The 27,249-nt window shown below is 38.0% G+C and overlaps 4 protein-coding genes across 14 annotated transcripts; 2 read left to right on the forward strand and 2 right to left on the reverse strand.

The window, feature by feature from the left end:
- Nucleotides 1–1,803: 1,803 nt before the first annotated feature.
- Nucleotides 1,804–5,585, reverse strand: LOC140969138 (chorismate mutase 1, chloroplastic-like). 4 transcript variants are annotated; one of them, XM_073430393.1, is made up of 6 exons: nucleotides 5,113–5,580; nucleotides 4,319–4,586; nucleotides 4,163–4,249; nucleotides 3,870–4,013; nucleotides 3,350–3,442; nucleotides 1,804–3,268 (listed from the first exon to the last, which is right to left on the reverse strand). In XM_073430393.1, the coding sequence occupies exons 1-6, from the start codon at nucleotides 5,271–5,273 to the stop codon at nucleotides 3,032–3,034; spliced, it is 990 nt and encodes a 329-aa protein (XP_073286494.1). In that variant the 5' UTR covers nucleotides 5,274–5,580; the 3' UTR covers nucleotides 1,804–3,031. The 4 variants fall into 4 exon arrangements, with proteins under 4 accessions (XP_073286494.1, XP_073286495.1, XP_073286496.1 ...); XM_073430394.1 differs by having other exon boundaries at nucleotides 4,319–4,612; XM_073430395.1 differs by having other exon boundaries at nucleotides 4,319–4,538; nucleotides 5,113–5,574.
- Nucleotides 5,586–8,780: 3,195 nt separating this feature from the next.
- LOC140969119 (uncharacterized) lies at nucleotides 8,781–12,919 on the forward strand. 8 transcript variants are annotated; one of them, XM_073430357.1, is made up of 5 exons: nucleotides 8,794–8,917; nucleotides 9,123–9,313; nucleotides 9,725–9,954; nucleotides 10,059–10,647; nucleotides 11,021–12,919. In XM_073430357.1, the coding sequence occupies exons 2-5, from the start codon at nucleotides 9,289–9,291 to the stop codon at nucleotides 12,724–12,726; spliced, it is 2,550 nt and encodes an 849-aa protein (XP_073286458.1). In that variant the 5' UTR covers nucleotides 8,794–8,917; nucleotides 9,123–9,288; the 3' UTR covers nucleotides 12,727–12,919. The 8 variants fall into 8 exon arrangements, with proteins under 8 accessions (XP_073286466.1, XP_073286458.1, XP_073286459.1 ...); XM_073430358.1 differs by lacking the exon at nucleotides 8,794–8,917 and adding an exon at nucleotides 8,924–9,122 and having other exon boundaries at nucleotides 9,196–9,313; XM_073430362.1 differs by lacking the exon at nucleotides 8,794–8,917 and adding an exon at nucleotides 8,924–9,122 and having other exon boundaries at nucleotides 9,196–9,267.
- A 604-nt stretch (nucleotides 12,920–13,523) lies between these two features.
- LOC140969125 (probable mitochondrial saccharopine dehydrogenase-like oxidoreductase At5g39410) lies at nucleotides 13,524–17,096 on the forward strand. The gene is made up of 2 exons (XM_073430378.1): nucleotides 13,524–14,417; nucleotides 16,266–17,096. Exons 1-2 carry the CDS (start codon nucleotides 13,755–13,757, stop codon nucleotides 16,956–16,958), a joined length of 1,356 nt encoding a protein of 451 aa, XP_073286479.1. The 5' UTR covers nucleotides 13,524–13,754; the 3' UTR covers nucleotides 16,959–17,096.
- Nucleotides 17,097–23,608: 6,512 nt separating this feature from the next.
- On the reverse strand, nucleotides 23,609–26,911 carry LOC140969109 (cyclic nucleotide-gated ion channel 2-like). Its single transcript, XM_073430330.1, has 8 exons — nucleotides 26,588–26,911; nucleotides 25,880–26,504; nucleotides 25,449–25,664; nucleotides 25,054–25,370; nucleotides 24,867–24,978; nucleotides 24,554–24,790; nucleotides 24,371–24,457; nucleotides 23,609–24,292 (listed from the first exon to the last, which is right to left on the reverse strand). Exons 1-8 carry the CDS (start codon nucleotides 26,626–26,628, stop codon nucleotides 23,810–23,812), a joined length of 2,118 nt encoding a protein of 705 aa, XP_073286431.1. The 5' UTR covers nucleotides 26,629–26,911; the 3' UTR covers nucleotides 23,609–23,809.
- Nucleotides 26,912–27,249: the final 338 nt, after the last annotated feature.

Below are 27,249 nucleotides of genomic sequence, written 5' to 3' on the forward strand. Positions count from 1 at the left end.
TCCATGTATCAAGATTAAGCTAATACATTGAAATCTACAGTATTACCATCAGTCATGGTCATTTCATCTGTGTTCCATTATGGTTTGATCATTTGGTCTCATAACAAAATAATACTGTATTTCTACCATTTTTAAATTTCTAAGCCTTTGCAATCTGGATTACTGAATTTAGACATATTCTTGCTATCATCCAGCTGTTCTTTTGCTATAGCTGCTGGGTTATGAAGTTTAGGCTGCCATTTGAATTGAATAACTGTCCAATGATATCCTAGTAATTTTTTCAATTGTTATTTAAAAAAAAAGGTGTATTAGGTAGTGCTGAATGAAGTAAATATTGGTTAAAAGTTGCAGTCAGATCTTTGATTTCATCAGTTCGCATTATTACAATCTATCTTTAGCATGGAATTTCCAGTTGGCCATGAACTGAGAAGCTCTTTAGTTTAACAAATTTCTTACTAAACCTAGAATTTGTGCTACTTCAAATAGAGCATCAATATTAAATCTCAATATTATGCTACTTCAAAAAAATTAATATAAATCTAGAAGTATTAACATAAAATTAAAATTTGTGTCATTTCGGGAGCATCAATATAAATCTAAATATTATGCTTTTTCGAGAGAATTAATACGAAGACTAAAAATAAAATATTTATTAATTTTACATTGATAAAATATTTATTAATTGACAAAAAAAATTTATGTTTAGAAATGCGAACTAAATTTAGATTGACAAAAAAGATTAAAAAATATTTATTTAGAAATGCGAACGAAATTTACATATCAAACCGCTAGCATTATGTTTGATATATGTGTTAGAATCTTATATTTTAATTCAAGTAACGATTAATAAATTTTCTAAATTGTTTTTAACATAAACACATCAATAAAATTTCAGCATATTTATTTTAGTTTTAACATTGATTTATAAGTTTGTCAATTTAAATTTAAATTTGCATTTCAAATTAATTTTACCTATGATTTTGTCAATTTAAATTAGGTTTTTTAATTCCAATTCCAAAAATAAATATTTTGCAATCCATATGACATCACATTTGCGTAATAAACAGATCAAATCGCTTGCAAGCTACTCAAAGATCAGGTTATTAAAAAGCTCGTTCGAGATCGTCTGTTAATCTTATCGAGTTGAACTCGAGCTCAACAATTATATCGAACCGAACTTGAAGATATTCAGTTTGTGAGCTCGCGAGCCACGTAGATGAGCCGTGCTAGCTCTCTCAGCTCATTTGTTGATTTAACAAATAAAAATTTAGTATTAGTTTGCTTAACGAGCTCGAAAACGAACACATTTAACGCTCTGAGCTTGAACCAGATTCAATAAATACGATATATGAGCTATTAATGAATCGAGCTCAAGTTATCCGCGAGCTTAGTAATTTCAAAATGAGTCGAACTCAAGCCCAATGATTAAAGCTCGAATCGAGCTCGAGCTTATATATACCTTAAACAAACTAATTTCAAACATGATATTGTTCAGATCGACTCATTTACAATGCTAGTCGCAAAGAAAATCATACAATAAAATTCCCAAAAAATCATACATTTCTTTAAAATTTGTATAAAGCGAAAATATGGACTAGTAGTCATTTATGAGCTACATACTATTCCCTCTTAAGTATATTTATCCTGAAACTGCCTTTAAGTGCTTTTCTCGAGCTTCTAACTAATACTTTCTTCTCACCTAACCTTTGAGCTACAGACCTTGCTGCTTTGCTCCCTCTGCATCTCAGTATTTCATTCCTGAAGCTTTCAAGCTGGATAGAGACTTGCATATTTTTCTTCTTCCCAATAAACTGAATAAACAATTACCTTTTATAGGCATATTACCGATCAAATATAGGCAGATTATTTGGTTGAGTACCAACAAGTTTTGAGAACTTGAAAGAACTTACTAATTTAGATTTGAATTTTAATGAACTTAGTGGTGAGCTTTCTTCATCTGGAGACGTTCTAGCAAGAACCAAAAGAAAGGCTAACTGGAGATTCAAATGTCAAACCTGCTAAAGTAAAGGCAGCTTTCGACGAACACAAGCTCTCGGGACTTGATACTTGGACCTCGGGAAGCTTACCACCCCTTGAGATTGGGTCCTTCGTTTGGAACTACCCTTTTCCTTTCCACTTTGGAATTCCTTGTTGCTTTCCTCTTTGACATGTGCCAAACTCTACTTTTATTGTTGCCTGATGGAATGATTCATTCAACCTCGTATAGACAAACAACAAACAACATGCCTTTATCTGTCGTTGCCAGTTGACTTTCTCTCAAGTGACAGGGACGAACGGGAGAACACTTCACAAAATGCGCTTTTGATAGCGAGTGAGATCTTTGAAATTCAATCAGAATAGCACTCGGTGAGTGAGAAATATGACTCTGAGTCGCATAGATCACAAAATGAATCTATGATTTCATGTACACTATGATTTCGAGAAAACTAAATCAATTATAGCCTGACAATGTCTCCAACTCAAGATTTTTATTCATAGAATTGGCCAAGAAATGGATAATCATCCATTTATCAGCTGTCTTCTTTAGTGAATGAAAGAAAGACTCGTTTCATAGGTAGCAAGGATAGCAAAATGGGGTTCAATGAACGTTGTTGGTGAGGAATTAATTCGCGAAAATGCCTCGTTTTGGTCATGTAAAATGAATATGTAAAGCATAATCCTAACAATCGTGTGATTCAGATACGAGACGAAATGAGCAGATAAAATATCGGGATAGTGAGATAATCCATTTCAAGATCAGATGATCCACTAGGCATGTTGGAACTACCTCTCGAGGTCTCCTCCAACGGTAAGACAATTAAGATTCTTGAATGTTGAGAAAATTCCGCAACCAAATAAGGGCTCAGTGCCTCAACATTAAATCAAAAGGATAGAATATACAACTATTTAATCATCACGCATTAATAATCAGCATTTTCTGTCTGATAAACCAAAGACAATCTCAGTACTGGTCTCATTAACAGATGGGTATTGAAAACCATATTCTATAATTAGCATCTTTAGTTTTTATCTAATCAAGCCTTCTCAGTAGATACTCAACCTGGACTTGCTTTGTTAGCGGCATGATCCAATTATCATATAGCTCAGCAACTAAACATGGATTTATCTTGTAAACAGGGTTGGTGGCATCTTCGCCTCCATCAACAGTCAACTCTTGTCCGAACCTTCTGGTTTTTTGCTCTACCCTTCTTTTCACAGCCTCTTCCACTGCAGGATGCGTCAGCAAATCCATCAATTGGGCTCGATCCTACAATACATAGTGAACCGATATCATCAATTTTAACGGTGCATGGATATTCTCTTATGTTCAATTTTATTGCCAACTAACTTGTGCTCTAATGGCAGACTTGTAAGCATCTTGGGAGGTTCGAAATTTCGCTTCTGCTACAAACTTACCATAATGAATTCTCTTTGAAAGAGCCTGCAAATAGTGTTTATTAAATAAAAAGGAAAGAAGCACCATACAACATTAAACCATATGCCACCAAGCATATATGCAGATTTAACTAGTTTCACATAAAATGGAATTTAAGGGTCAATTGGTATCTAATATTAAACTTAAAGTGACTGCCAATCTAGATATCAACCGACAAAACTCTAATTTTTGGGAAAAAACTCGTAAGTGGTTTTTGAAATGCAAGCAAAAGTAAATGAAAAATATTCAAACTTTGACCATTAAACACAATTCCCCCAAGAAAATGACTGAAAAAAGTAATAAAAGAGGCCGATTCTCGAATTTATTTATGTGCTAGCTGGTTCGAACGGCCATGTTAGAAGCTTGTCGTCTACATATATTTGGGGGATTTGATTTGACATCGTATCTCCTAGAGACTTGACAAATTGCATACCTGCAGGCAAATTATGTCACAAGTCGCTGCCGATCCATAATTACCATCATCACCTTCTTTAACTAATCTTGGGAGAAGACTTCTGAAGTACATCTCCCATATTTGGACATTAATGTTGATTGCATCGGCTGCTGGTTGTAAAACCTGTAACGTTAAGAGAAAAATATTTTCAATATATGATGCAGAAAAAGTGGAGGCAAGAAAGAAAAGCCCCTCGTAATTGGTCTACGAATTCAAAAGATGAACTTCATGTCGATCAACTCCAAGAAAAGACGCAAGAGTCTATAGCTTACCTTTGGATACTCCAACGGCGGTAATATTGGCTCTGATAGATCATCGGGAAAGAAAGGGTGTTCATCAGGGCTCTTGTATCTTCCAACCTATATCAAAATATGTTCAGAAACTACGCAAATTTTTACGGGTGAAAGGTTAAAAAAGATCCAATATACCTTTGCATGAAGTTTTTCAGTTTCTCGGACAATATACTCGACTAGAGAACCCTGGAACCCATCCAAGGAACCATTGGAATCATATGTCTCCGCGTTGTAACAGAATTGAGCTCTCTCAACTAGACTGAATATGATGCTATCCTCTTGCTGAATTAAAGAGTTTCTGATACCTTCGAGCGTATAGCTCTGAGTCTCATCTACCCTGGTTTTTGCTGCCAATCTGAATGGAAATGAAACTGGGCCTCTAAGCAGGTTCGATTGAATAGGACTTGAATGCGCACAAGAGAGTGAAATCTATCACAATCATCGAAAGGAACCAAAACACATGTTTAACAAAGAAAGTACATAAAGGTCCTTCAACATTCAAAACATGATGATCAATTGTTCAAATCCATCACTTCATCTGATTAACAAGACCAGCCAACTAAAACATATCATTTCTGGAAAAATGGGAAAAATTGCAACAAATACAAAGTCATGAACAATATCATCAACCGAGTGTTAATCCTTATTTTGGAGCCTATATTCAACTGTAAAAAGCACCAATTATCGTAACTCCTGGGAAAATAACAAGCTTTTCTACACAAAAATAGCAAATTTGAATAGCTATCCTCCCTAAACCGCAAATAAATAAACAAATTCAACAAGTGAAACTGGCACTGAAAGCCAAATGGAAATATACATTAAATGAATATCTAACCAAGAAAAACAAACTATTGCATAAGCAGGTAAAACTCTGGCAACACAATCATGAAAATGGCGTTAAAAAAAAGAGAAGGGAATTCGTTTGGTACCCAACCGGGGCCGCAGAAACTTGTATTGCCAGAATGCCACGCTTCTGAAATCCGGAATTGGGTACTCGAAAGTTGCAATTCTTGCGCCATGCTCGAGGAGCGAACAGAGTGTCGGGCAATGAAACCTTCGAATTGACGGTCCTCAAGAGCTTCACCTCCATTTTTCAAGGAAAACGAAGACAATATTCAAGGGAACTCTGTGCCGAACAATTATTTTAAAGGCAAAGTAACAATTATGAGGAGGAGTTGATTTTCGGTAAACCAAACAATGAAAAAGGAAGTTGTTGGAGACCCCAAGAGGTATCAGTGCTTGGGTGGCAGAGGTGGGTGTGGGTGAGTAGGTGAGATGTGATGAGAGCTTCGTTAGGTGGAAATTTACCCAACCAAACATCAAATTTATGTGCCAATGCTTTCAGATATCCATTTTTGTGGAAAAGATTTCTCTTTTGTCTCGTGTATTTCATTTTTTTTTGAAATGATTGATGTTCAACGTGATATTTTAGCGTACACGCAACGTGTGTCATTAGAGAGAGAGAGAGAGAGACGAGGGAGAATTTTACTTTACCTAATTCATCATAGTTCAGCGTAATATCGAATGTTGTATTGGTTCATTAATATTGTCCATCCAGAGACAAAGTAGTGCTGTTGTTGTTGTTGTTTTTTTTTTATTTTAAGAATGAAAATTATGATTTTTTTGTTTTGTTTTTTGATTTGATTGAATTGACTATATTTAATTAAAATTCAACACGAAAAATCTTGTGAGACGGTCTCACGGATCAATTTCGTGGGTCAAATATCTTATTTGGGTCATCAATGAAAAAATATTACTTTTTATGCTAAGAATATTATTTTTATTGTGAATATCGGTATGGTTGACCCGTCTCAAAGATAAAAATTCGTGAGACCGTCTCGCAAAAGACTTAATCCAAATTCAAATCAGTTTTATATCAATTAAGTAATTTTAATAACAATCATGAAGGATTTAAAATAAATTCAAAATTAATATAATTTGAAATCACTGTTCAAATCAGTTCTTAAATTAAGTTCATTTCTTCCAAATCAAATCATAATCTAAGTTTTTTCGACACAAAACGCACAGCTACATTCAGCGACACTAATTTTTTGGTGACGAGTACAGGTATAATGGATTAATGGACTTGTAGCGGCTTGTGGTCCAAGTATTAATGGGTTGAGGAGAAAATTCTTGGGCTGTTCGGCCCAAGAAAGGTTTGCCAAAATTACTTATTTTATTTATTACATTACAAGTTATCAATATCCAATAACAATTATCGGATGAGCTGGTTACATAAAAAAAAATTAGTATATTTTATTTGATTAACGTGATTTATAAACTATTACGTTAATTCAGATATTTACTTTGTATATATCGAATGATAACGACTAAAGTTCTCATATATATGTGTGTGTGTGTGTNCATATCAAAATTATATATATATATATGACATAAAATTAACAAAATTCATAATCCCAATATTTGAAAATAAATATTCATGAATAAAACAAAACAAGAAAATGAAACAGGACGGATGGAATCACGAAACTTTGGCGACTTGAAGTTATATTTAAATCGTTATCGGCCTCCTTAAGTGCAAGTGATATTGGCTCAATATGACCCTAAGATGAAACCGAAAGGTTAGAGTCAGAATCTTCTATGGACATAGTTAATCTGTTATACGTATAAAAATATGTGAGACTATCTCACAACATACCTAACGACCAATGCAAAATTAAGGTTGTGAACAAAATCAATCTAATTGAGAATAATTTGTAAGTTACAAAACAAACATCAATATTTGGAATTTAATTGGTAATGATATGTAAGGTTACAAAACATAAAACTTTAAGTTTTAATTTTCAAGCTTAAAACTCCGACACCACGTAGATAAATAATTAGGGGTGGTATATCGTACTATACTGTACCGAAAATTATATATCGTATACCGTATCGAAAATTACGGTATGAGAAAATTCATACCGATATCGTTCCGAAATTTTCGGTATACCGAAAATCGGTATATCGAAATTTCGGTACATATTACTAGCATACAACATACCGAAATTTTGGTACGGTATCAATATATATTGTTTTATACCGAAAAAATCTTATATTTTAAAAATTTATTTTTTAAAAATATTATGTTATTTTAATTTTTATATATTGTTTCGATATTTTGGTATATACCGAAATTTTCAAATTGCATATCATTATCGTACCAAAAAATTCAGTATTGTTACCGTACCGTACCAAAATATTCGGTATACTGAAAATTCGATATTTTTTCGATACGATAATCTCGATATACCAAAAATTCAATATTTTTTCTCATCTATATGAATAATGGATAAAGTGGGTAACAACTCCTAAAAAAGAAACTTTCCTGGAATTTGGATGTTTGGCAAAACAAAGAAAAAGAAACCACACCCCTTTATTTCCAACTCGAAAACAATTTAACTTGATAAGGTTACCTTATCCTATCATTGTTTAATTTAAGCATATGAAATGTTGAAGCAATGTTTGTCCAAAAAAATCTTTAGGAGTGACTAGTGAGGGACCATTTACGCATTAACAAATTGATGTGTACAAGAAGCCAACCGATTTCTTGCAATTTATGACTCTCATATAACTCTCCGGACCCCAACAACATTGTTTGTACAATCATATTTAACATTAAAAAAAAAAAAGATATTAATGCTAGAGTACTTATAGGGTCAATTAAGACATTGTTGTATTGTTATTCAACATCTTTGTATCATCCTGTTTTTTTCCTCAAATTCTATCGTATTTCGAGTTTAAAAAAACAATTATATTATACTTATCTTTAATTTTGCTATCTCATTCTTCATTATCTCATCTCACGAATCAAGCGGTGTCTAAATATACACGAGCTTGGATTAAACTTGCCCAATATAATATGGATTTAGACTATTTTTATATTGTTAGGGACCTCACTAAAATTTATGTAACCACTAAAAAACATAAAATTTAAAAATAAATGCCAATATTCAAAGAATTAATTAATCATAAAAATCAGATAATGGGGATTTGAATGAATTGTATTAATTATTATCTTTGCCCACCCGCTGAGGTGGTTGTAATTCTCCCATGTAACAGCCACTTCTAGGAGTGAATCTAAGGCGACATGCCTTGCACACGCGCCACCACCACACGTGAACGTAGATCTTTTTGAACGCTTTGTTGTTCTTTAATGCAGCAAACAGGTACATTATAGGCGCTACCATTGCGCGTGGGCCACGCGGCAGGTGCTTGAAGGTCAGTTACATGCTTTTAGGAAGCTGGTGAGAATTGCATTTGTTGTTGCAAGATTGGAGTTTCACTTGTCCGTTTCTTGGAAATATTTCAGAAAATCGAATAAAAAAAGAAAAAAACTAATATTTGGCTGAAACATCAAAATCCCACCTCAAAAATGCAAACAAGTTCCAATTTTTTCAAAAATTTGAGTGTAAAAATCTGTTCTTGAATTCAAGGTGACGACTATATATATTTATATTATATTAATTAATTATTATATTATATATTATGTTGTTAAAAAGATGTGATCCTTGAAATGAAAGGAAGACGAGAGAATCTTAAAACTTTAATAAATGTCAATCAGATACACGTATGCCTTTTACTTCCTCAGAACCAAGAATATCTTTATGAATATAATAATAATATTTTTTTTTTCATTATAAACATGTTTTGAGACTGTACTATCAATGGGCTAAATGGGAAAGAAATGATTGATTCTAGAGGCAGATTTGGAAGAAAAGTATATAGAACAAGGTGAGGAGACCTTGTGTTGACAAATTCCGAGTCATCGTTATTTTGTAAAGCATTCTATTTTCTTTCATTTCTCGAATCTGTGTACAGAAAGAGAAACAAAGATCTTACCTTGGATCCCTCTTCCATGTAATTGATCAAGAAAATGGCGCAACATACTTCTATCTCCTCATTAATTGTGGGATTGTTTCTTCCTTCTTCTTTGAAGGTTCGCAGGTGACGGTATATGGAAAGATATCGGATTTGTTATTGGGTCTTGAATTATTGTCCTTACCGTGCAGAGAATCTTACAGTTTGAACTGAATTTGTGGGATTGTCTTTGACAACATGGATGAGTAGAATTTGGGTTTGAGGTATTCCACTTTAAACCTCTCATGCGCACATTTCTTTCGCCTTTGGGTGGCTTGAATCCCTTTTTTTTGGTTGATTTCGAGTCTTCGATTTTTGGTTTTGTATGATTCAAATTTTGGAGTGTTTGCTTTGATTCTACTTGTGGGTCTGTCTGTCTTGTTTCACTGTGATTTATGAAGTTTCTATCAGATCGATTTTTCAGGTAATTGTAGATTCTTGTCGCCTTTTGAGGTCAAATGCAGATTATTGTGTAGCTTTCTTCGTTCATTTATGTCTTGTTGAATCCCACCTCAATCACTGTTGAAGAAGTTTGTAAAGGGTTTATAAGTGGCTATAACTGATTTTTTCTAGTAATTAAGTTTGATTTTTGGTTCCAAATTTTTCTGCCTAAATTTAAATGTTAATGATAGGGTCTATCATTCTTTGTGTGATCGGTTCTGCTTCATGTTTTTATTCCAGAAATGAGAACTGAAATACAAGTAAATGGAATTTTGCGCGAGCACTGTTCCGCGACCGGCCATGATGGTAATGCCAATACGGATACGAGATCCTTATATCACCAAGAGAAATGTGTGAAAAATGGCCATAATCACGACTTGTCCCGGATAACAGAAGATGGTATTGTTGGATATGGCAAGGAGGAAATAAGCAAGACAATTCTCAAGCATGAAACAATATTTAGAAATCAGGTATGTTTCATTGTTACTCAGAATTTGTCACAAATGGCAAGTAATATGTGCTTTAGGCTTAATGAACCTAATTTTGTCAAATGTGCGTGTTTATAATTTGTCAGGTTCGAGAACTCCACAGGCTTTACATCAGGCAGAGAGAGCTGATGAACGAAATGAAAAGGGTAAAGTTAAACAAAGACGAACATAAGATACCCTTTATTTCCCTGATTCAAGACACACAAGATTTGACTAGCAGTGAAATTCCATTGTATAAGAGCATAAAGTTTGAGAAAAGAACGGGATCCCTCGAAGTTCCTGCTAATGTACTCGGAATTAATGTAGATAATCAGATGCAGAAAAGTTTTTACGAATTTCCTGTTGTGGAAACCACCAGTCGAAACCGGAACCATCAGGCATCGCGTGCTAATTCTGCTTTTACTGGTGCTTGGAGACCAGAATGTAAAGTTTATTCTTCAAGGCCACATTATCAAACTGACTTAAATTTAACCTGCTCAGCGGACATTAATCTTAGTAGTCCCTCGTGCCCTGCAAGGCCTGATGTTTCTGCAAATTCAGGTTCAACCTTTCACCTTGCATCAACAAATTTCTATGAAAATCCTCAGGCTGGAAAAAAAGGTGGAATTTGTTTCAGTATTATGAATTCGAGCAATGAAATATACGGAAAAGAGCATTTGTCTGATCGCTATACAGGTTAGCCAGTAATAAGACGTCCCTTGGCACATTTCTTGAGTTTCAACTTTCAAGATTCTATCACATGACTTATTTCAGTGATGTTGTGTGGTATTATACTGTCGTTCTGGTTTTAATATTTTGGCCTACGCAATCTTGTTGAATGATCCAGTTTATTTTTGTGATGTTTTCGGTGTTACCATTTTACTGTCAAAACTTGAAAGGGGAAACACAACCTCGGCTTCTGTTATTCAACTTTCTTTACCTAGATTCATTTACTACTTTCATACCGTATGTATTTAGTTTCTTGGTTGAAAAAGGTGCTTGGATGTAAGACATTGAAAGTTGGGCTTAATGTTAAACAGAACTCATTTCTCTATCCATATATTTACAGAGGAAAAGAGATTTGAAAAGCATTCTTTTACTGGAGACTTATATTTTGGCAAGTCACAGGCATGTTCTAAGGGGACACAGGCTGAGCCAAGAAATGGATTTTCAGATAATCATTTGAGTACATGTAACTCAGCATCTCGAAGGAAGCAGACGCTTTTTGGCGTCGAAATTTCTGAAGAAAATGATGATCCATTGGGTACAGTATCTAACACGTCAAGTATAATCATTAAGAATGATTTGGTCAACTGTGAAAGTGTTGGACACAGAGCTCCAGGAAAATGTTTCAAGAACGTGGATGAAACAAATGCAAAGCCTGTAGAAAATTCGAAAAGTGATTCAGAAAACTCCCACAAGTTTCAAATGGCGGTTCCTCAACAAAGTCTCGTGTTTACAGGTTGTCAAAGCAACCAGGAAAATCTGAAGGAACGGTTGCCCTGGTTTCTAAAAACTCCACAACAAAGGGGCGAACCCAAAAAAGGGGCGAATTATTCTTACTTCATGAATCTGGACTCCTTGCAGAATTATTCAAATTATTTTTTCAAGAAAACCGAAAGAACTGGTGGTTCCTGGCCAACTTTGAAAGCAAAACAGGAAACCTCAGAATCAATAGCTGCACATATTGCTGATAATGGGATTCCTAAAACGATTCTCAGTTTTCCAATCTGTAATGCACTCCATACGGTCAAGAATCCAAATTCTGGAGGCAATATATCCAAGATTAACTGTTCTGGCATAGATAGTGGTGGTGGTCGAAATGAGCAGCTCGAAATCAAGGATTTTGTTTTGCAGAAAGGATTTAACAACTACATTTCTGGTTTGAGGCATCACATTGACTTGAACTTATCTTTTGAAGAGGAGGATGCTCCACCAGCTCCATCTATCCCCACAACTATAGTAAAAATTGCAACCACTGAGATAGACTTGGAGGCTCCAGCATTGATTGAATCGGAAGCAGAGGTGTCATTTACAGAAGCGGACTTGATAGAAGTGGAAGTGCCACCTAGAAAATCTGAACATTTTAATGAAGACTGTGACAGGATAGCAGCTCAGACCATAATTTCCTTTTCGATGTCTGGCAAAAGGAATTCAAATGAAGAAGTTGCACGGGAGCCCCTGGAGGCCATATCTAGCGATTTTCTCAAATGGTTTGCAGAAAAGATCTTGTCAAATTGTGATGATGCGATGAGAACAGTTTCTTTGGTTCAGAACGGTGTGGTTGATGCAGCTGAGTTGATTCCTTATGGTATGGACTGCTTCGAATTCATGACTTTAAAGTTGGAAGACACAAAGGAGGAACACTATAGCTATAAGCCCATGGAATTGAATAATCCAAGCGATGAAGAAACTAAAAGATCTCGAAAAGGGATGCCAGGACGAGGGAAACAACTAAAAGACTTCCAAAAGGACATTCTTCCTGGTCTGGTTACGTTGTCGAGGCAAGAAGTGACCGAGGATCTGAAAACGTTAGAAGGGCTACTATTCAAAGTTGAAGGTAGAAACTCCCTAAGAAGTGGCAGAGGAAGGAAGCGTTTTCGAGTCTTACCTACATCTCCAGTTTCAAAATCAGTTTACTCAACCATAACACAACAGCCCACTCAAAAACTAGGACTTGAAGGTAGAAACATACTCGGATGGGGAAAAAGGACGAGGCGTTTGCCGAGGCAGAGATGTCCTAATGCTCATCTTTCATCGCCTTTAAAATGCTAAATAGGCGGGGGAAATTCTTCGGAACGATTATGTAAACAGTCAATAATTTCTAGTTTCTTTGGCTTTCTTTGGTGCTTTCCATAAGCAAATACAATTAGTAGACAAACTAGCCACTAAAATCAAAACACAGCTACAGCGTGACCATTTTCAGTTCATTTATGCAAGCGTTGGTATTCCAAAATTTTCATTTTCATGATGCTTTTTCGCTGTTATGAATTTTAGAGTTGTCAAATTTAGCCAGTTATTTGATAGTTAAAATGACAACATAGAATACGTCCAAATTTGCAAAACATAAGATGACACATGCAATCAAATAAAAACTCTTGAACTAATCGATCAACGCAGCAAAAATTAAAGAAAAAGTTTGGAAGACATAAGATGACACATGTAATCAAATAAAACTCTTGAATTAATCGATAAACGCAGCAAAAATTGGAAAAAGGATAAAGTAATGCAAAAGGTTGTGAAACGTAAATAATTGGAAAAGATATATCATAAAAAAAGATAGTGGATGGAACAAAATTTGGTTTTACAATCAAGCAACCAGAAGAATACACAAAAAAAAAATAATAATAATAAACAAACAAACAAACAAAAAACAAAAGAAAAGGTCCTACCGGGAGTCGAACACAGGTCGCTGGAAACCAAGTGCTAACCACTACACCATACAACCCCCGTGCACATTAAAATTCATGTTTTATTTATAAATATCCGGTGCGTACATTTAGTTAAAACATCATCATAATGTGAACTTGGGACCAAAATATTCTTACTGCTGTTTGTGTCCAAGATATTTTCATAGGCATTGATTGAGCAACAAGCTATTTTTTAAATTATAAATAAATTTGCATTGCTACGTCGAATGGGCTACCTGCCTGCGTGCCTTTGGGTGGAGTTTCCAAAGCAGATTGACATGCAAGATCGAATCTTTAACTGAGCCTATATCAGCTTCTTCACGCATTTCAAACACCCAACGACTTCTAGATGAATTCACCTCCATCATTCCACTGAAATCTCTGCAGAAAAATATGGCGGAAAACAATCCCAAGATCTTCGATGTCATAATCCTCGGCGCCTCCGGATTCACCGGGAAGTACGTAGTCCGAGAAGCGCTCAAATTTCTCAATGTTCCCAACTCACCCCTCAAGTCCCTCGCTTTGGCCGGGCGCAGCCCGTCAAGGCTATCCGAAGCCCTCAATTGGGCAGCCTCGCCGCATCTCCCACCGAAGATCCCTCTTCTCACCGCAGATACTTCCGACCCGAGTTCCCTCACAAGGCTAGCGGCCCAGGCGAAGATCGTTTTGAATTGCGTTGGCCCGTTTCGGCTTTACGGGCATCCCGTTGTTGAGGCCTGTGTGGAGTCGGGCTGCGATTACTTGGACATTTCCGGGGAGCCCGATTTTATGGAGAGGATGGAGGCTTTGTACCACGAGAAGGCGGTGGAGAAGGGGTCTTTGGTTATCTCTGCTTGCGGGTTTGATTCCATTCCGGCGGAGATCGGGTTGATGTTTCACTCGAAACAGTGGGCCGAGCCCTCGTGCCCGAACTCCGTCGATGCGTACTTGAGCTTGGAGTCGGACAAGGAAATTGTTGGGAATTTCGGGACGTACGAATCTGCTGTTCTTGGAGTGGCTAATGCTGATAAGTTGATGGAGTTGAGAAGGTCAAGGCCAAAAAGAGCCCGGCCCGCGGTATGCTCTCTCTTTCTTGTTATAGAATCCAGTGTCTTGTTTGCTTGCTCATGTGCTCTTAATTTACTCTCATTAGCTTACTTGCGTTTGGCCAGAGTAATTAAGTTAAGAATTGAAGGTAGTGTTTGTATAAATATTAATCAAGAAAGTTGCAATTTTTACATTTTAAGAATCGAAACTAGCATTTATGTAAAAATTGATCAAGAAAGGGAATTTTTTTTCAGTTCAGTGGCATAGCTCTCAATGGCTTGATTAAACCTCCTGGTTGCGATATCTAAAACTGTTGAAGAAGATTAACTGTTGATAGGCGTAAAGCATCTTTATGAATCCTGGTCTTCTTAGTGACTCAATCTTTCCGATTGCATTTGTTACCCAAGTCCCTTAGCTTAATCCGTACAAGGCTACACATGTCAATTGTAAATATTAGAACGAATAAATGTATCTTCCTTAGCCATTGAAGAAAATTAGAATCGCGAAACTCCTCTAGCTCTCTGATACCATATTAGAAGCAAAATGATCCCATATTGAACGAAGAAACCATATCTATTGAATACGAGAGAGAACGGTTTACAACTCTAAAAATGATATCTGATTGCAAAAATGTGTGTGGAAATAAGCCTATATAGTGTTCTATGTACACGTGTGATATGGACACATCATCTACATGTTCACACAGGAAAATACATTTATTCATTTTCTAATTGTAAACTTTGGTTGTTGTTTTCTTTCAAGTTTTGGTTCTATATCCTTAGGGCTTCAACTCCATGGGGCGTATCCGATTACTCTATTTCCTTGCCGACAAATCTGTGTTATTTTTTCAAAGATTTAGTGAAACTGATGATTTATGATGTCCATTTGATGATACTATTAGTTATCGAGCCCCATCGTTTTTTTTTATGTGAACTGTACCATAAACTCGAGCTCGGAAATTGGGAAATTGTGGGATTGACGGGGGATGGTAGGAAAAATTTCCAGTTTCTTTGAGAAAATCTAAAGCTTCAGGGTGCTAAACTATTTGTTGTTTGCTATTACGCACTTTTTCAAGGATGGTTGCTTCTAGACAAACCTCCTAGCTGTCTCTGCGCCCCTACCTCCCTTATCACTCAGCGATTATTTAGGGGCCTTAGCTGGTGATCCGAGTTGTTTCTCTCTCGACAATGAAGCTTATCCCCCATCGTCTAACTGGCCGACCTTGACCCCTGTTATTTTGAGGTTATATCTAGTATTCAGAGTTTGCCTCGATTTGGTACCGCTCTCGCGGGCCCACACCGAAACAGTGTTTTACCACTAGATGTCCAGTCAACTGCTGCGCCTCAACGCGTTTCGGGGAGAACCAGCTAGCTCTGGGTTCGAGTGGCATTTCACCCCTAACCACAACTCATCCGCTGATTCTTCAACATCAGTCGGTTCGGACCTCCACTTAGTTTCACCCAATCCGCATCCTGGTCATGGATAGATCACCCAGTTATCTCGCCATTGGTTGAAACCAAAAACGAAAAGATTGTCCTCAAGTGAAATCTTCATTTGGTCTCTTATACCAATTTGGACAGATGCTGTGGTACAATTCGATCAAGGGTTTGGACTTTACCTTGTGCTGTTCGAAGCGCGATGCCGTCATCTTAGGTAGGAAGCATTGTTCAGGTGATATTAACCAAGCATCTAAGATGTTGAAAAATATTGATGTGTGATAATCAAACTGTTTAAGCATTTGAGGCGTGGAATAATCCTCGTGTCTTCTTTCTTCATATCATATTTTTCATGTCATAATTTTGGTGTCACCTTCAGTGGACTTATATAATCAGTATGCTTTCAGAAAAATTGTTCATCAAGTTTGCATGTATGATTCAGATTCTAGGACCTGGGCCTGCAAAAGGTTCTATCATCGAGCATCAGAAGCACCTTGGGCTCTGGGCCTTAAAGCTACCATCAGCTGATTCCGTCGTGGTTCGAAGAACCCTAAGCACCCTGACTGAAAATCCCCATGGTTTACCTGGTGTGAATGAGACTCCAGAGCACCACAAAAAGAGGGAGGCCTTCTGGTCATTAGTGAAGCCAGCCCATTTTGGAGTAAAACTAGGAACAAAATCACTCCTTGGTTTGTTTCCTGTCATCATGCTTGGGATATTCATCGGGCTGTTGAGCAAAACTTCACAAGGAAGATGGCTTCTCTTGAAATTCCCTGCGTTTTTCAGCTGCGGGTGGTTCAAGAAGAAAGGGCCTTCTGAGGATCAAGTGGCGAGTGCTACCTTCAAGATGTGGTTCGTTGGACACGGGTACAGTGACAGCAGTCTGGCATCACAAGGGAGCAAGAAAGTGGATACTGAGGTAATAACAAGAGTAATGGGACCTGAAATCGGCTATCTAACGACTCCGATTATCCTAGTTCAGTGTGCTCTTATTCTACTCAACAGCCGAGAAAATCTACCTAAGGGTGGAGTCTTCACTCCAGGCATCGTATTTGGCCCGACCGATCTCCAAGAACGGCTCCAAGAGAATGGAATATCTTTCGATTTCATTTCGAAGAAAGCTCTTTCGGCCTAAGTTGTGTTATTTGGCACTGCGTTTGAACCTCGAACACTAACCTAATAATGAACAAGAATGCTTTGTCTGGGCATTTCTTTGAATGAAATTTCTTGGCCACACTTGAATTATAATTAATCTTTCGTGTTCTTGGGTTTATTAGGTATTATGCGAAGTATTTGAAATATGGAAAAAAAATACAGAAATGACGATACCTTATTCTCAATTCTTTCTTCGATAAAACGAGCTCGGAGAAAGAAAATATAGGAGTACCCGACCTTATGGAGAATGTGTCAAATTCATGTATATTTAAATAAATAAATATTATACGATGACTGTATTTTAAATAAACATAACTATTCCTACACCAATCACAGCCTCGAGAATTTAAAATATTTAATGTAAACGAATGAAAAAATGACATTTGAAATTGAGGCATTTCCCGATCAGTTACTCTATTATATGTTAATATCATGATATTTAAAATGATAGAATTCTGTTATTTATATTCTCTTTAATATTTTATATATTTGACTGTATTACGCTAGGAAGACATTTATGGGAGAGAAGAACTTCTTCATTGAACAAAGAGGGAAAAATGTAATTGACCCCTGTAACTGTACAACTAACATCTATTTATATGTGTTTAGCTCACTAACTACCTTTCTTTTCATATTAACTACTCACTAAACATGGTGGTGTTATATATAACTTAATACCCCCCTCTCAAGATGTACGATATATGTTTTTCACGGACATCTTGGAGAGTAACCCGGAAAGTGTAGTAGAAGGCAAAGGCTTTGTAAACATGTCTGCGAGTTGAAGATGAGAACTGATTGGAAGCAGTTTGATCAGTCCATGGGCGAGCTGGGTTCTAACAAAATGGCAATCAATCTCTATATGCTTTGTACGTTCATGAAAGATGGGATTGTGAGCAATGTGAATAGCCGAACGATTGTCACAAAAGATCGTGGCTGGAGCAGTAGGTGCTGCATGGAAGTCTCGGAGAAGTTGAGTGAGCCATAAAACCTCGCTGGTGGTGCTGGCTAATGCCCGGTATTCTGCCTCAGTAGAAGACCTTGAAACTGTAGCTTGCTTTTTGGCTTTCCAAGAGATTAAAGCATCACCAAGAAAAACACAATATCCAGTGACGGACTTACGTGTATCCATACAAGAAGCCCAATCAACATCTGAAAAGGCACGTAGCTGCAAAGATGAAGAAACAGGAAAAAAGACACCCTGACCGGGAGCTGCCTTAAGGTATCGCAACAGATGATGAACAGCCTGCAGATGCGGGGTACGAGGTTTAGTGAGAAATTGACTAAGCTTGTGTACCGCAAAGACGATGTCTGGCCTGGACAATGTGAGATAAAGAAGTCTGCCAATAAGACGACGATATTGAGAAATATCCTCAAGAAGATCACCATCTGTGTTGTTGAGGCGCAAACGAGGTTCCATAGGAGTAAAAGCAGGTTTGCTTGCTAAGAAACCAGCGTCCTCTAATAACTTGAGCGTGTAGTGACGTTGTGATAAACAAATGCCTTGCTGAGAACGAGCTATTTCAAGACCAAGAAAGAATTTGAGAGCCCCTAGATCTTTGAGCTTAAAATGTCCCTGAATAAATTTCTTCAAGGTCTGTATCTGCTGTGATGATGGCCCAGCAATAATAATGTCATCAACATAAACAAGCAACACAACAAACGAAGAACCTGTGCCTTTGGTGAACAATGTATTATCAGATTGTGACTGGGAAAAACCAAACTTTAGGAGAGCTTGAGAAAATTTGGAATACCACTGCCTAGAAGCTTGGCGCAAGCCATAAATCGATTTATGAAGCTTACAAACGAGCTTGGAAGAAGAGGGGATATGAGAAACTCGTTTAGCATAACCAAGGGGCAAATCCATGTAAACTTCCTCCAAAAGATCACCATTAAGGAACGCATTGTTCACATCTAGCTGTGCAAGGTGCCAATTTTTGGTGGCAGCCAAGGCTAGGAGAACTTTGACAGTGGTGAATTTAGCCACTGGGGAGAAAGTTTCAAAAAAATCGATACCTTCCTGTTGAGTGTAGCCTTTGGCGACAAGACGAGCCTTGTGTCGATCCACGGACCCATCCGAGCCATATTTGGTTTTGTAAACCCAACGACATCCAATAGAATGTTTTCCAAGAGGTAAAGGAACAACGGACCATGTGTGATTGGTCTCCAAAGCCTCAAGTTCAGCTGTCATAGCCTCTCGCCAATGAGGAAACTGAACTGCTTGATGATAGAATTGAGGTTCCACTTGGGAAGAGATGTTGAGTACAAGATGCCGATATGACGGAGAAAGAGCATCATAAGTAACACAATCTCCTAGAGGATATTGGCACTTGGAGGGCAATGGAGCTGCCGAATGCAACAGATTGCAATGATAATCACGAAGATACGAAGGTGGATTCGTAACTCTGGACGAAGTACGAGTTCGAATAGGCTGCCGAGATGTAGTGCATGAAGAGTTGGGCAGTGCAGAATCCAAAGAAGGTGGACAAACACTATCAATGCATGGAGAGTCCAACGACATCGGTAAAACCACAGTAGGAAACGGATCAGGAGTGGTGTTGATTGTTTCCAAACGACAGGGAAATGTGGACTCATGAAACACAACATCTCTGGAAATAAAAACCTCTTGAGTTTGGATGTCAAGGAGTTTGTATCCTTTGACACCAGGAGGATACCCTAAAAAAATACAAGAGCGTGCTCTAGGTGACAGCTTATCTCGATGAGCCGCCAATGTAGATGCAAATGCAAGACACCCGAAGCTACGAAGAGTAGAGTAATCAAAAGCCTTTTCATGTAGAAGTTCATAAGGAGACTTATTTTGAGTCCGAGGAGAGGGTACCCGATTGATCAAGAATGCAGCCGTCAAGACACAATCTCCCCAAAATATAGCGGACACACCAGACTGGAAAAAGAGTGCTCGAGCCACATTGAGGAGATGTTGATGTTTCCGTTCGACTACTGAATTCTGCTGAGGAGTCTGCACACAAGAGAATTGGTGCAAGATACCCTTGGCATGACATAACTCAGTGAAGGCAAGTTCTTTAGCATTGTCCGTTCGAAATGCTTTAATCTTTTTGTGAAATTGTGTTTCTATGATGTTATAGAAACGTGTAACAGCCTGCTGAGCATCGGATTTATGGTGCAGTAAGAAAACCCATGTGAAACGAGTACAATCATCCACTAATGTCAAGAAGTAACGATGATTATTATGTGTAGAAATCTGATGTGGTCCCCAAACATCACAATGCACAAGATCAAAAGCATGTGCAGATATATGTTGACGAGAAATAAATGGTAAACGTCGTTGTTTAGCTAATGGACAGATATGACATGCTTTACAAGTATCAAGACTCACAGAACTACAATTCAGATTGCTTCTCAAAAGCTCCATAACCTGGATGGAAGGGTGACCCAGACGCATGTGCCAAGTATTCACAGTGACTTGATTAACAGCAACACATTGAGGCTCAGTCCAATCATCAAGAACATACAGCCCTTCAAGAAGTCTACCCTTGCCAATCATCCTCCTTGTCAAAGTTTCCTGGATAATGAATGAATCATGGCAGAAACATATCACAGATTTGTTATCACCAAGCAGTGAACTCACCGATAATAAATTGAACTTGAATTCGGGAACATAAAGAACATCCGTAAGAACCAAATAGGGGTTGATTCTAATGTCACCACTGAACTTGACGGCAACTGAAGCTTGATTCGGCAAAGTAACCATCGAATTACATATTGGTTTGCATGTTAGAAAAAGCGAAGCATTCGAGCATATATGACGAGAAGCTCCGGAATCAACAATCCAACATGAGGACGAATTCAAGACACTTGAAGCAGATATTGATAAGCAAGTACCTGTGGTGTTGCAGTGAGAGTAGCGATAGATTGGCTGTTTTGGCAATCAAGTGTGGACAAATGTTGAGCAAACATTGTCATTAATTGTTCAACTTGGTCTTTGTTGAAGTTTTGAGGTATATTGTTGGATGAATTGATAGCAGGACTTGAAGAGATAGAAGAACTCGAAGAAATGGGCGTTCCAGAGAGCTGATTGGCAGTAGCAGGGGAAGGCTTAGACAGAAACTTCCCTTTAAACTTGTATCCCGGAGGATAACCATGTATCTTGTAACATGTTTCAATCGTGTGCCCATGAATGTTACACTTTGTACAAAAAGGCCTTTCCCTCTGTGATGCATACCCTTTGTAATTGGAATGTTTCTGTGGTTGCTCACTTTTGACAGCAAAGGCTAAGCTTCCAGTAACATTATTCCCTGAATACCGAGAATCAACAGATCTTTGACGTTCTTCTTGCACAATCAGTGCAAAAATACGATTGATCGGAGGGAGTGGATCAATCAACAAGATTTGGCTCCGGACTTGAGCAAAGGAATCATTAAGACCCATCAGAAAACTCATGGTGTAGTCCATTTGAAAATACTCATCAATCTTTTTCACTACATCACAATTGCACATACCGCAACTACAAGCAGGACGAAAGTTAGATAACTCTTCCCATAGAGCCTTAAGTTTCGTGAAATACACGCTAACAGGATCTTGTTCTTGGCGTAAGCTAACCAATTCTCGTCGTAATTGGAAAACTCTTGGACCATTGCTCTGTTGAAAACGTTCTCTGAGGTCTTCCCATATCTCCGCTGCAGATTCAGAGAAGAGAATACTGGCGGAGATCTCCTTCGAAACCGAATTCAAGATCCACGATATGACAATATTATTGTTGCGAGACCAGTAATTGAGAAGATTTAACTCAGTGCTTGGAGGTTTGGCAACTGACCTGTCGATAAATCCCAATTTATTCTTGACCGATAAGGCGATTGTCATAGCTCGACTCCAGGAAACATAATTTTCTCCCGTAAGAACGTGCGAGACCAGCGTGAGGCCTGGGTTGTCGGAATGATGCAGAAAATATGGACTCGTCGGATCATCAAAGGCGGACTGACCAGTTGATGCAGATGAGCCAGACGCAAGCACAGGAGCCATGGAAATAATCCTTAGCGAATAGAGATTCTGAGGAGAAAGATCGCCGATCGCTCCTGAGAAGAAAGATCGTCGGTCGCTTCCAGATTCCGATCAACTCTCGATGTGCGGAAGTTTTGCTCTGATACCATATTACGTTAGGAAGACATTTACGGGAGAGAAGAACTTCTTCATTGAACAAAGAGGGAAAAATGTAATTGACCCCTCTAACTGTACAACTAACATCTATTTATATGTGTTTAGCTCACTAACTACCTTTCTTTTCATATTAACTACTCACTAAACATGGTGGTGTTATATATAACTTAATAGACTGTATAAACTATTATATATAAGCTTAATAATCACTACAATGCTTTTAAAAAATTTTTTCCGAGTGGTAATGTTATTTATATCGCAACAAATTTTGTGAGATCGTCAAACAGATCAATTTTATGAGAGATGTCAAGAAAATGCAGAAATGGTGTGCCCTTATGCAAATCTGAGGCTGTTTCTTAAGGGGATACAATGAGGAGATGAAAGGGCTCAGCGCCAGATGAGTGAGAGGAACAAAGATTTTGTGCTATTTTTGGTGTTTCAGGTATTTGTCCACAATCCATGCGACCTTAAACTTGGGAGAAAATGAAGCCGCATCACCGGGTATGCGTGTGCACATATTTATTTAATGATTATTGGAAACTTTTTATGTTGGGATTATTATTATTAAACATAATTATTTGATGAAGTCACTAAATGATTGATTGACAATAGAACAATTTTAACCGAAAATATCTAAAAAAAATTGTCATATTATTCTAGCTAAAATCATTATGTACTCATTGTGTTAGAGTGGGTATCATGTGAGACCGTCTCATGGATCTTAATATGTGAGACGGATCAATCCTACCCATATTCACAATAAAAAGTAATAATCTTAGCATAAAAAGTAATACTTTTTCATGGATGACCCAAATAAAAGATCCTTCTCACAAATACGACTCATGAGACCGTCTCACACAAGGTTTTGCCATTGTGTTAAACTGAAAATTGGGAATTTAAGCATCTAATTCATCGAGCTAAAATTATAATTGCCTGTTATGAAGCTCCTTGATCAACTTGAATATCATTCTTATAAAAAAAAACTTCAATTTCATCCAAGATTATCATTCAGCCTTGGAGACATGAACATAGAGGCGCTGTGGTTGTAGGCTTGCGTGGCCGCACCATCCTTCAATACACCGCGATTCCCATATCTTCTCCACCATCAAGCCAACATACAAGGCAGTTCTCTTGAGCGCATTGCTTGCGAACCGACGGTGGAAATGATTTATTGGGTGAGTAAAACGCCGGGATCGATGTCAAGTGCATGCTTCTGCTGGTTGAGTGCATGTGAATGTCAGCCGGCAAAGTAATGGCACCACGAGATCGGTCCAAATTGGAGTACGTACAGTTACCTGCAATAGAAATTGTTCTGTAGTATCATGCATTTTAACATGCATCAAACAAATTTCATGTTTAACATCCCATAACTTTCGTATAATGTTTGTATGTGCAGACTCTGCTGTAAAATTATTTGTGTCATATTCATTACAACGTTGGCGATGAATTTAAATGCGATTTTCAGTTCTGTGCCAAAGCAAATTAAATGAAATGTCATAATTGAAAACTTGATGCAAAAGTGCAGTGCACGCATTTGACGACATATATTGCACAAATAAATCACTGGGAAAAATTGAAGCCGTTACATTTCACAACACATATTACAACACTTATATCCCCTTGAAATAAACTTATGAATTATTTAATCTATGTAGACAGATGAAATAGTACTGAAATTCGATGAGCTTGAACAAGTTGCTCTCATTCGAGATGATCATGTGGTCGAATCGACATAAAGATTGCAGCATACTGCCGAAGCCGCCTGTCACCATCGCCACTGCCTGGACTAGGGCCATAAAGATTGTTCCTCTGCATGTAACGCTTCCAGGCCAATTGGATATTAACGGCAGCCCACGTCCTCCAATTAGAGGAATAGTACCTCGCGGTTCGCTTTAGCCTTTTGTTGGCGAATTTGTAACGAAAATGGTCCGTGATGTAGCGAAGATCTTTGGAGTCTAGAGCAAATGCTTCGATCGATTCAATGCATGTAAATGTTGAAGAAGAGGCAGGAAGTCTGTCCATAAAAGGGCGGCGAAGGCACCAATGTAAAAGCTCGTCCCCAAAGAATCCACCGGGCTCTAGCAGGCTCGTGGCCACCATCCCTCTGCTGAGATTTTGGCTGCTTTTTGCACGGCCACGCACAATGAACACCATCCGTTGCACGGGATCTCCCTCTCGTATTATCTATTTATGGTTCATAATATCGTGAATGAGACTTTGCACCGTTTAAATAGTATGAAGTAAAAAGCAGTCTCTTCATACCTTTTCGTCTTTGGAGAAAACAAGTGGCTTCACACGGTCGCATATGTTGTCCAAAATGAGATCGTCCAAGCTATCAAACAAGGGAACCTAGAGATCGCCAAAACTCGAGATTCTTTATTTAGGAACTTAACAAGATCTTATATTTTTCCAAATCCATAAAAAAAAGTAGAATCTTCACGATACCTTTTTAACCAGATCTAGGCAAAGAAATCGTTTAATGTCCCTCCTAAGTCCATCTGGTAAGTAGGAAATCAAATCCATCTCATCGTCGCCGTCCAAGGCCGTCCATCTCTGTCGTTCATAACGTCTAACTCTTTGCCTAAGTAGCGTGGGCAATTGTCTTCTCTTCATCCACCATTCCATGTCTCGGCATCTCAGCTGATTCTTTCTCTTCTTTGCCATAACCGCATGCAGAAACACCTAGTACAATCCCAACACGATACGATGATTTAGTGTAATATCCATCATGGCGAATTTACGATGAATAAAAACTCACCTGAATATTTCCTATCAACAGAGTGAATAACATCAATCCACTAAGCACATTGCATATACTGAACATTACTTCGGACCAATCGCTCGTCGGCTCCAAGTCATTCCCAAAAGTGCTGCAAACAATTACCAATGAGTCACGAATGCAGCGGTTAGCAGTACGAATTAATTTTCGAGCTGTTTTTATATACCTAAGAGTCATCAATCCCCAGAAAATGGGATAAAGAATCTTGACAGAAACCGAGTTGCTGGATACTACGGGAAGAGCCCATCCATATATCCCATAGCGATACGGCCCATTTACATCCAAGCACAACGGCTTTCTGACAATCACGGTGGTGTTACTCCCACAAGGATTCGCCACAGTACCGGACGACAGTATAAACTGGTAACAAACCTCCGCAGAGCACGACAGAGGTAGATTGCACGAATTGGTTCGGCTACAATGATGTTGTAGGCAAGATGATACACGCTCTATAGCAAGAACATACCAACATCCACCTGCGACCTGTAAATAGATTAAATGAACCACAAGAGATACATATAGTGCAAGAAACTGAGCATGAATGAGTATAGCAATACTCACATGAGAAGCGATGAAATATGCCAAAAGATTAAGGCCGAAACCCCACCAAATTGTACCGAAGATGTAGCCTGTCACCTTTTGCATTCTTCTCATTAGAGATATGCAGTGATAGACCTTAGGGAGGAACTGGAACAAGAAGATCAGTAAGAGAATTGTCATTATGAGCTTTATCCTCTCCTCTTTGATTAATCTTGGCACCACTAACCAAAATACAGCCTGCAATAGCACCATGAATATTATTAAGATCAACGAATGGAGATTTTTGTTGATACGTGTGAAAAAAATTGCTGGAAAAATAATTTTTTTAAAAGAAATTTAATATTTTATCAAAATTTGCCAAACTTATTTGCATATTAAGTAAAATTTTGTAAAGTAGACATATTAATTAACGATTTTCTTTGGTTGAATTGAATGAGTTTGGATAGGGTCACCTGAAGAATGGGAAGAATCACAAAAACATCAAACCAGAATCCCCGGAAGGACCGCAGGTAGTGAGCGGCGATGGCGCGCGCGTTCCACACGAGCTTCCCGCAGCCGACGACCAGCGACTCCCTCGAGACGAAAGCCAGCCGAAACTGCAGCCACAGATGGAATAAGTGAACCCCATCAACGCAGGTACGCAGTACCGTCACGATAACAGCCATGCTTCCGTCCATGTACAGACATGGCGAGTCGCCGCGTCCGATGGACAGCGCGTAGAAGAACAGGGGGTCTACCGCCAGCGACACCCCACGCGCCAACAAAATCGCTCGGTTCCATCGCTGCACGCGTTTGCTCCGGGGGTCCAACACTCTTCCGAATGCTCTCAGTTGGCCGGCATCGGGCCGGGTGTTTCGGGCTTTGCTCGGCCGGTTTTTTATCGGGATTAAGGAAGAACCCGCTGACGCCTCCCACTCCGGCTTGTCGGCTTTGTCGCAGCTGGTGGAGTGGAAAACAGGGGCTCCCACTTGGGTACTACACGCGTAACATTCACCAGCGCCGCCCGATATTTGATTGTTCTCACCGTCGTCGCTGCTGCTAGGTTGAACAGAATCTCGCCGGAATAATCCAAACCACCTGCACCTCGATGAAAATAACATCATATAAATAATAAAAACTAACCCAAATTGGGAATTCGAAAAAAGAAGAAACTTACAAACCTTGAGAGAAAGAAACGGGGGTCTGGAGTATGAGAAGCCATGTTCCGTGGACCGACACCATGGGAGAGAAGGCTCGTGGGTTTTGTACAATGATTCAGAAATCAGAATGTTAAGAAAAAGTAAACGAACTGACATGGAATATATATCATCTGCTTTATCGTACGGCAGCCTCGCCGTCGTGTCCTGGCTCTCCGCCCCGTAATTTGGCTCTTTAACCACCTAACTGACCGTGATAAATCACATGGAAATGGCAGTAAACAGGTTGCACCGTCGTCGTTTGCTGCCAGTGCTAATAATTGAATATATGAGTGGAGATCGTCATCCCATATATTAATAAAGAAATATATACTAAAAATATTTAAATAATTTTTAAAATTGTTTAAATAACATCTTATTTATGAATATTTATTGATCTAAATATATCAAAACACAATAAATAAAAATACATCATAATGATAAATCAAATATATTCACTTATTTATATAACATTTTTCAATTTGCATGATTATAACATAATGACAACTCTCTCAAATTAACAAATATAATTTTCATCCAAATATCATTTACAATGGAAAACAATAAAAATAAAATTAAGAGAATAGTAAATTTTTCTAAAATCAAAATCACAATGTATTTAAATGGAGTGCATATACTGACTGTCA

This window comes from Primulina huaijiensis, unplaced genomic scaffold, assembly GCF_012295235.1.
Source record: "Primulina huaijiensis isolate GDHJ02 unplaced genomic scaffold, ASM1229523v2 scaffold40239, whole genome shotgun sequence".
Classification (NCBI taxonomy): domain Eukaryota; kingdom Viridiplantae; phylum Streptophyta; class Magnoliopsida; order Lamiales; family Gesneriaceae; genus Primulina; species Primulina huaijiensis.

Bases quoted from the DNA above. Each gene is read 5' to 3' on its own strand.
- LOC140969138 (XM_073430393.1), bottom strand. From the start codon at position 5,273: ATGGAGGTGAAGCTCTTGAGGACCGTCAATTCGAAGGTTTCATTGCCC. The intron at 4,250-4,318 runs GTATATTGGATC...ATTTTGATATAG, and splicing joins CTGAAAAACTTCATGCAAAG to GTTGGAAGATACAAGAGCCC. The intron at 3,269-3,349 runs GTTAGTTGGCAA...TATGTATTGTAG, and splicing joins AGTCTGCCATTAGAGCACAA to GATCGAGCCCAATTGATGGA.
- LOC140969119 (XM_073430357.1), top strand. From the start codon at position 9,289: ATGCGCACATTTCTTTCGCCTTTGG. The intron at 9,955-10,058 runs GTATGTTTCATT...ATAATTTGTCAG, and splicing joins AAACAATATTTAGAAATCAG to GTTCGAGAACTCCACAGGCT. The intron at 10,648-11,020 runs GTTAGCCAGTAA...ATATATTTACAG, and splicing joins TTTGTCTGATCGCTATACAG to AGGAAAAGAGATTTGAAAAG.
- LOC140969125 (XM_073430378.1), top strand. From the start codon at position 13,755: ATGGCGGAAAACAATCCCAAGATCTTCGATGTCATAATCCTCGGCGCC. The intron at 14,418-16,265 runs GTATGCTCTCTC...TGTATGATTCAG, and splicing joins CAAAAAGAGCCCGGCCCGCG to ATTCTAGGACCTGGGCCTGC.
- LOC140969109 (XM_073430330.1), bottom strand. From the start codon at position 26,628: ATGGCTTCTCATACTCCAGACCCCCGTTTCTTTCTCTCAAG. The intron at 24,979-25,053 runs GTATATAAAAAC...AATTGTTTGCAG, and splicing joins TGGGGATTGATGACTCTTAG to CACTTTTGGGAATGACTTGG. The intron at 24,293-24,370 runs GTATGAAGAGAC...AACCATAAATAG, and splicing joins TTTTCTCCAAAGACGAAAAG to ATAATACGAGAGGGAGATCC.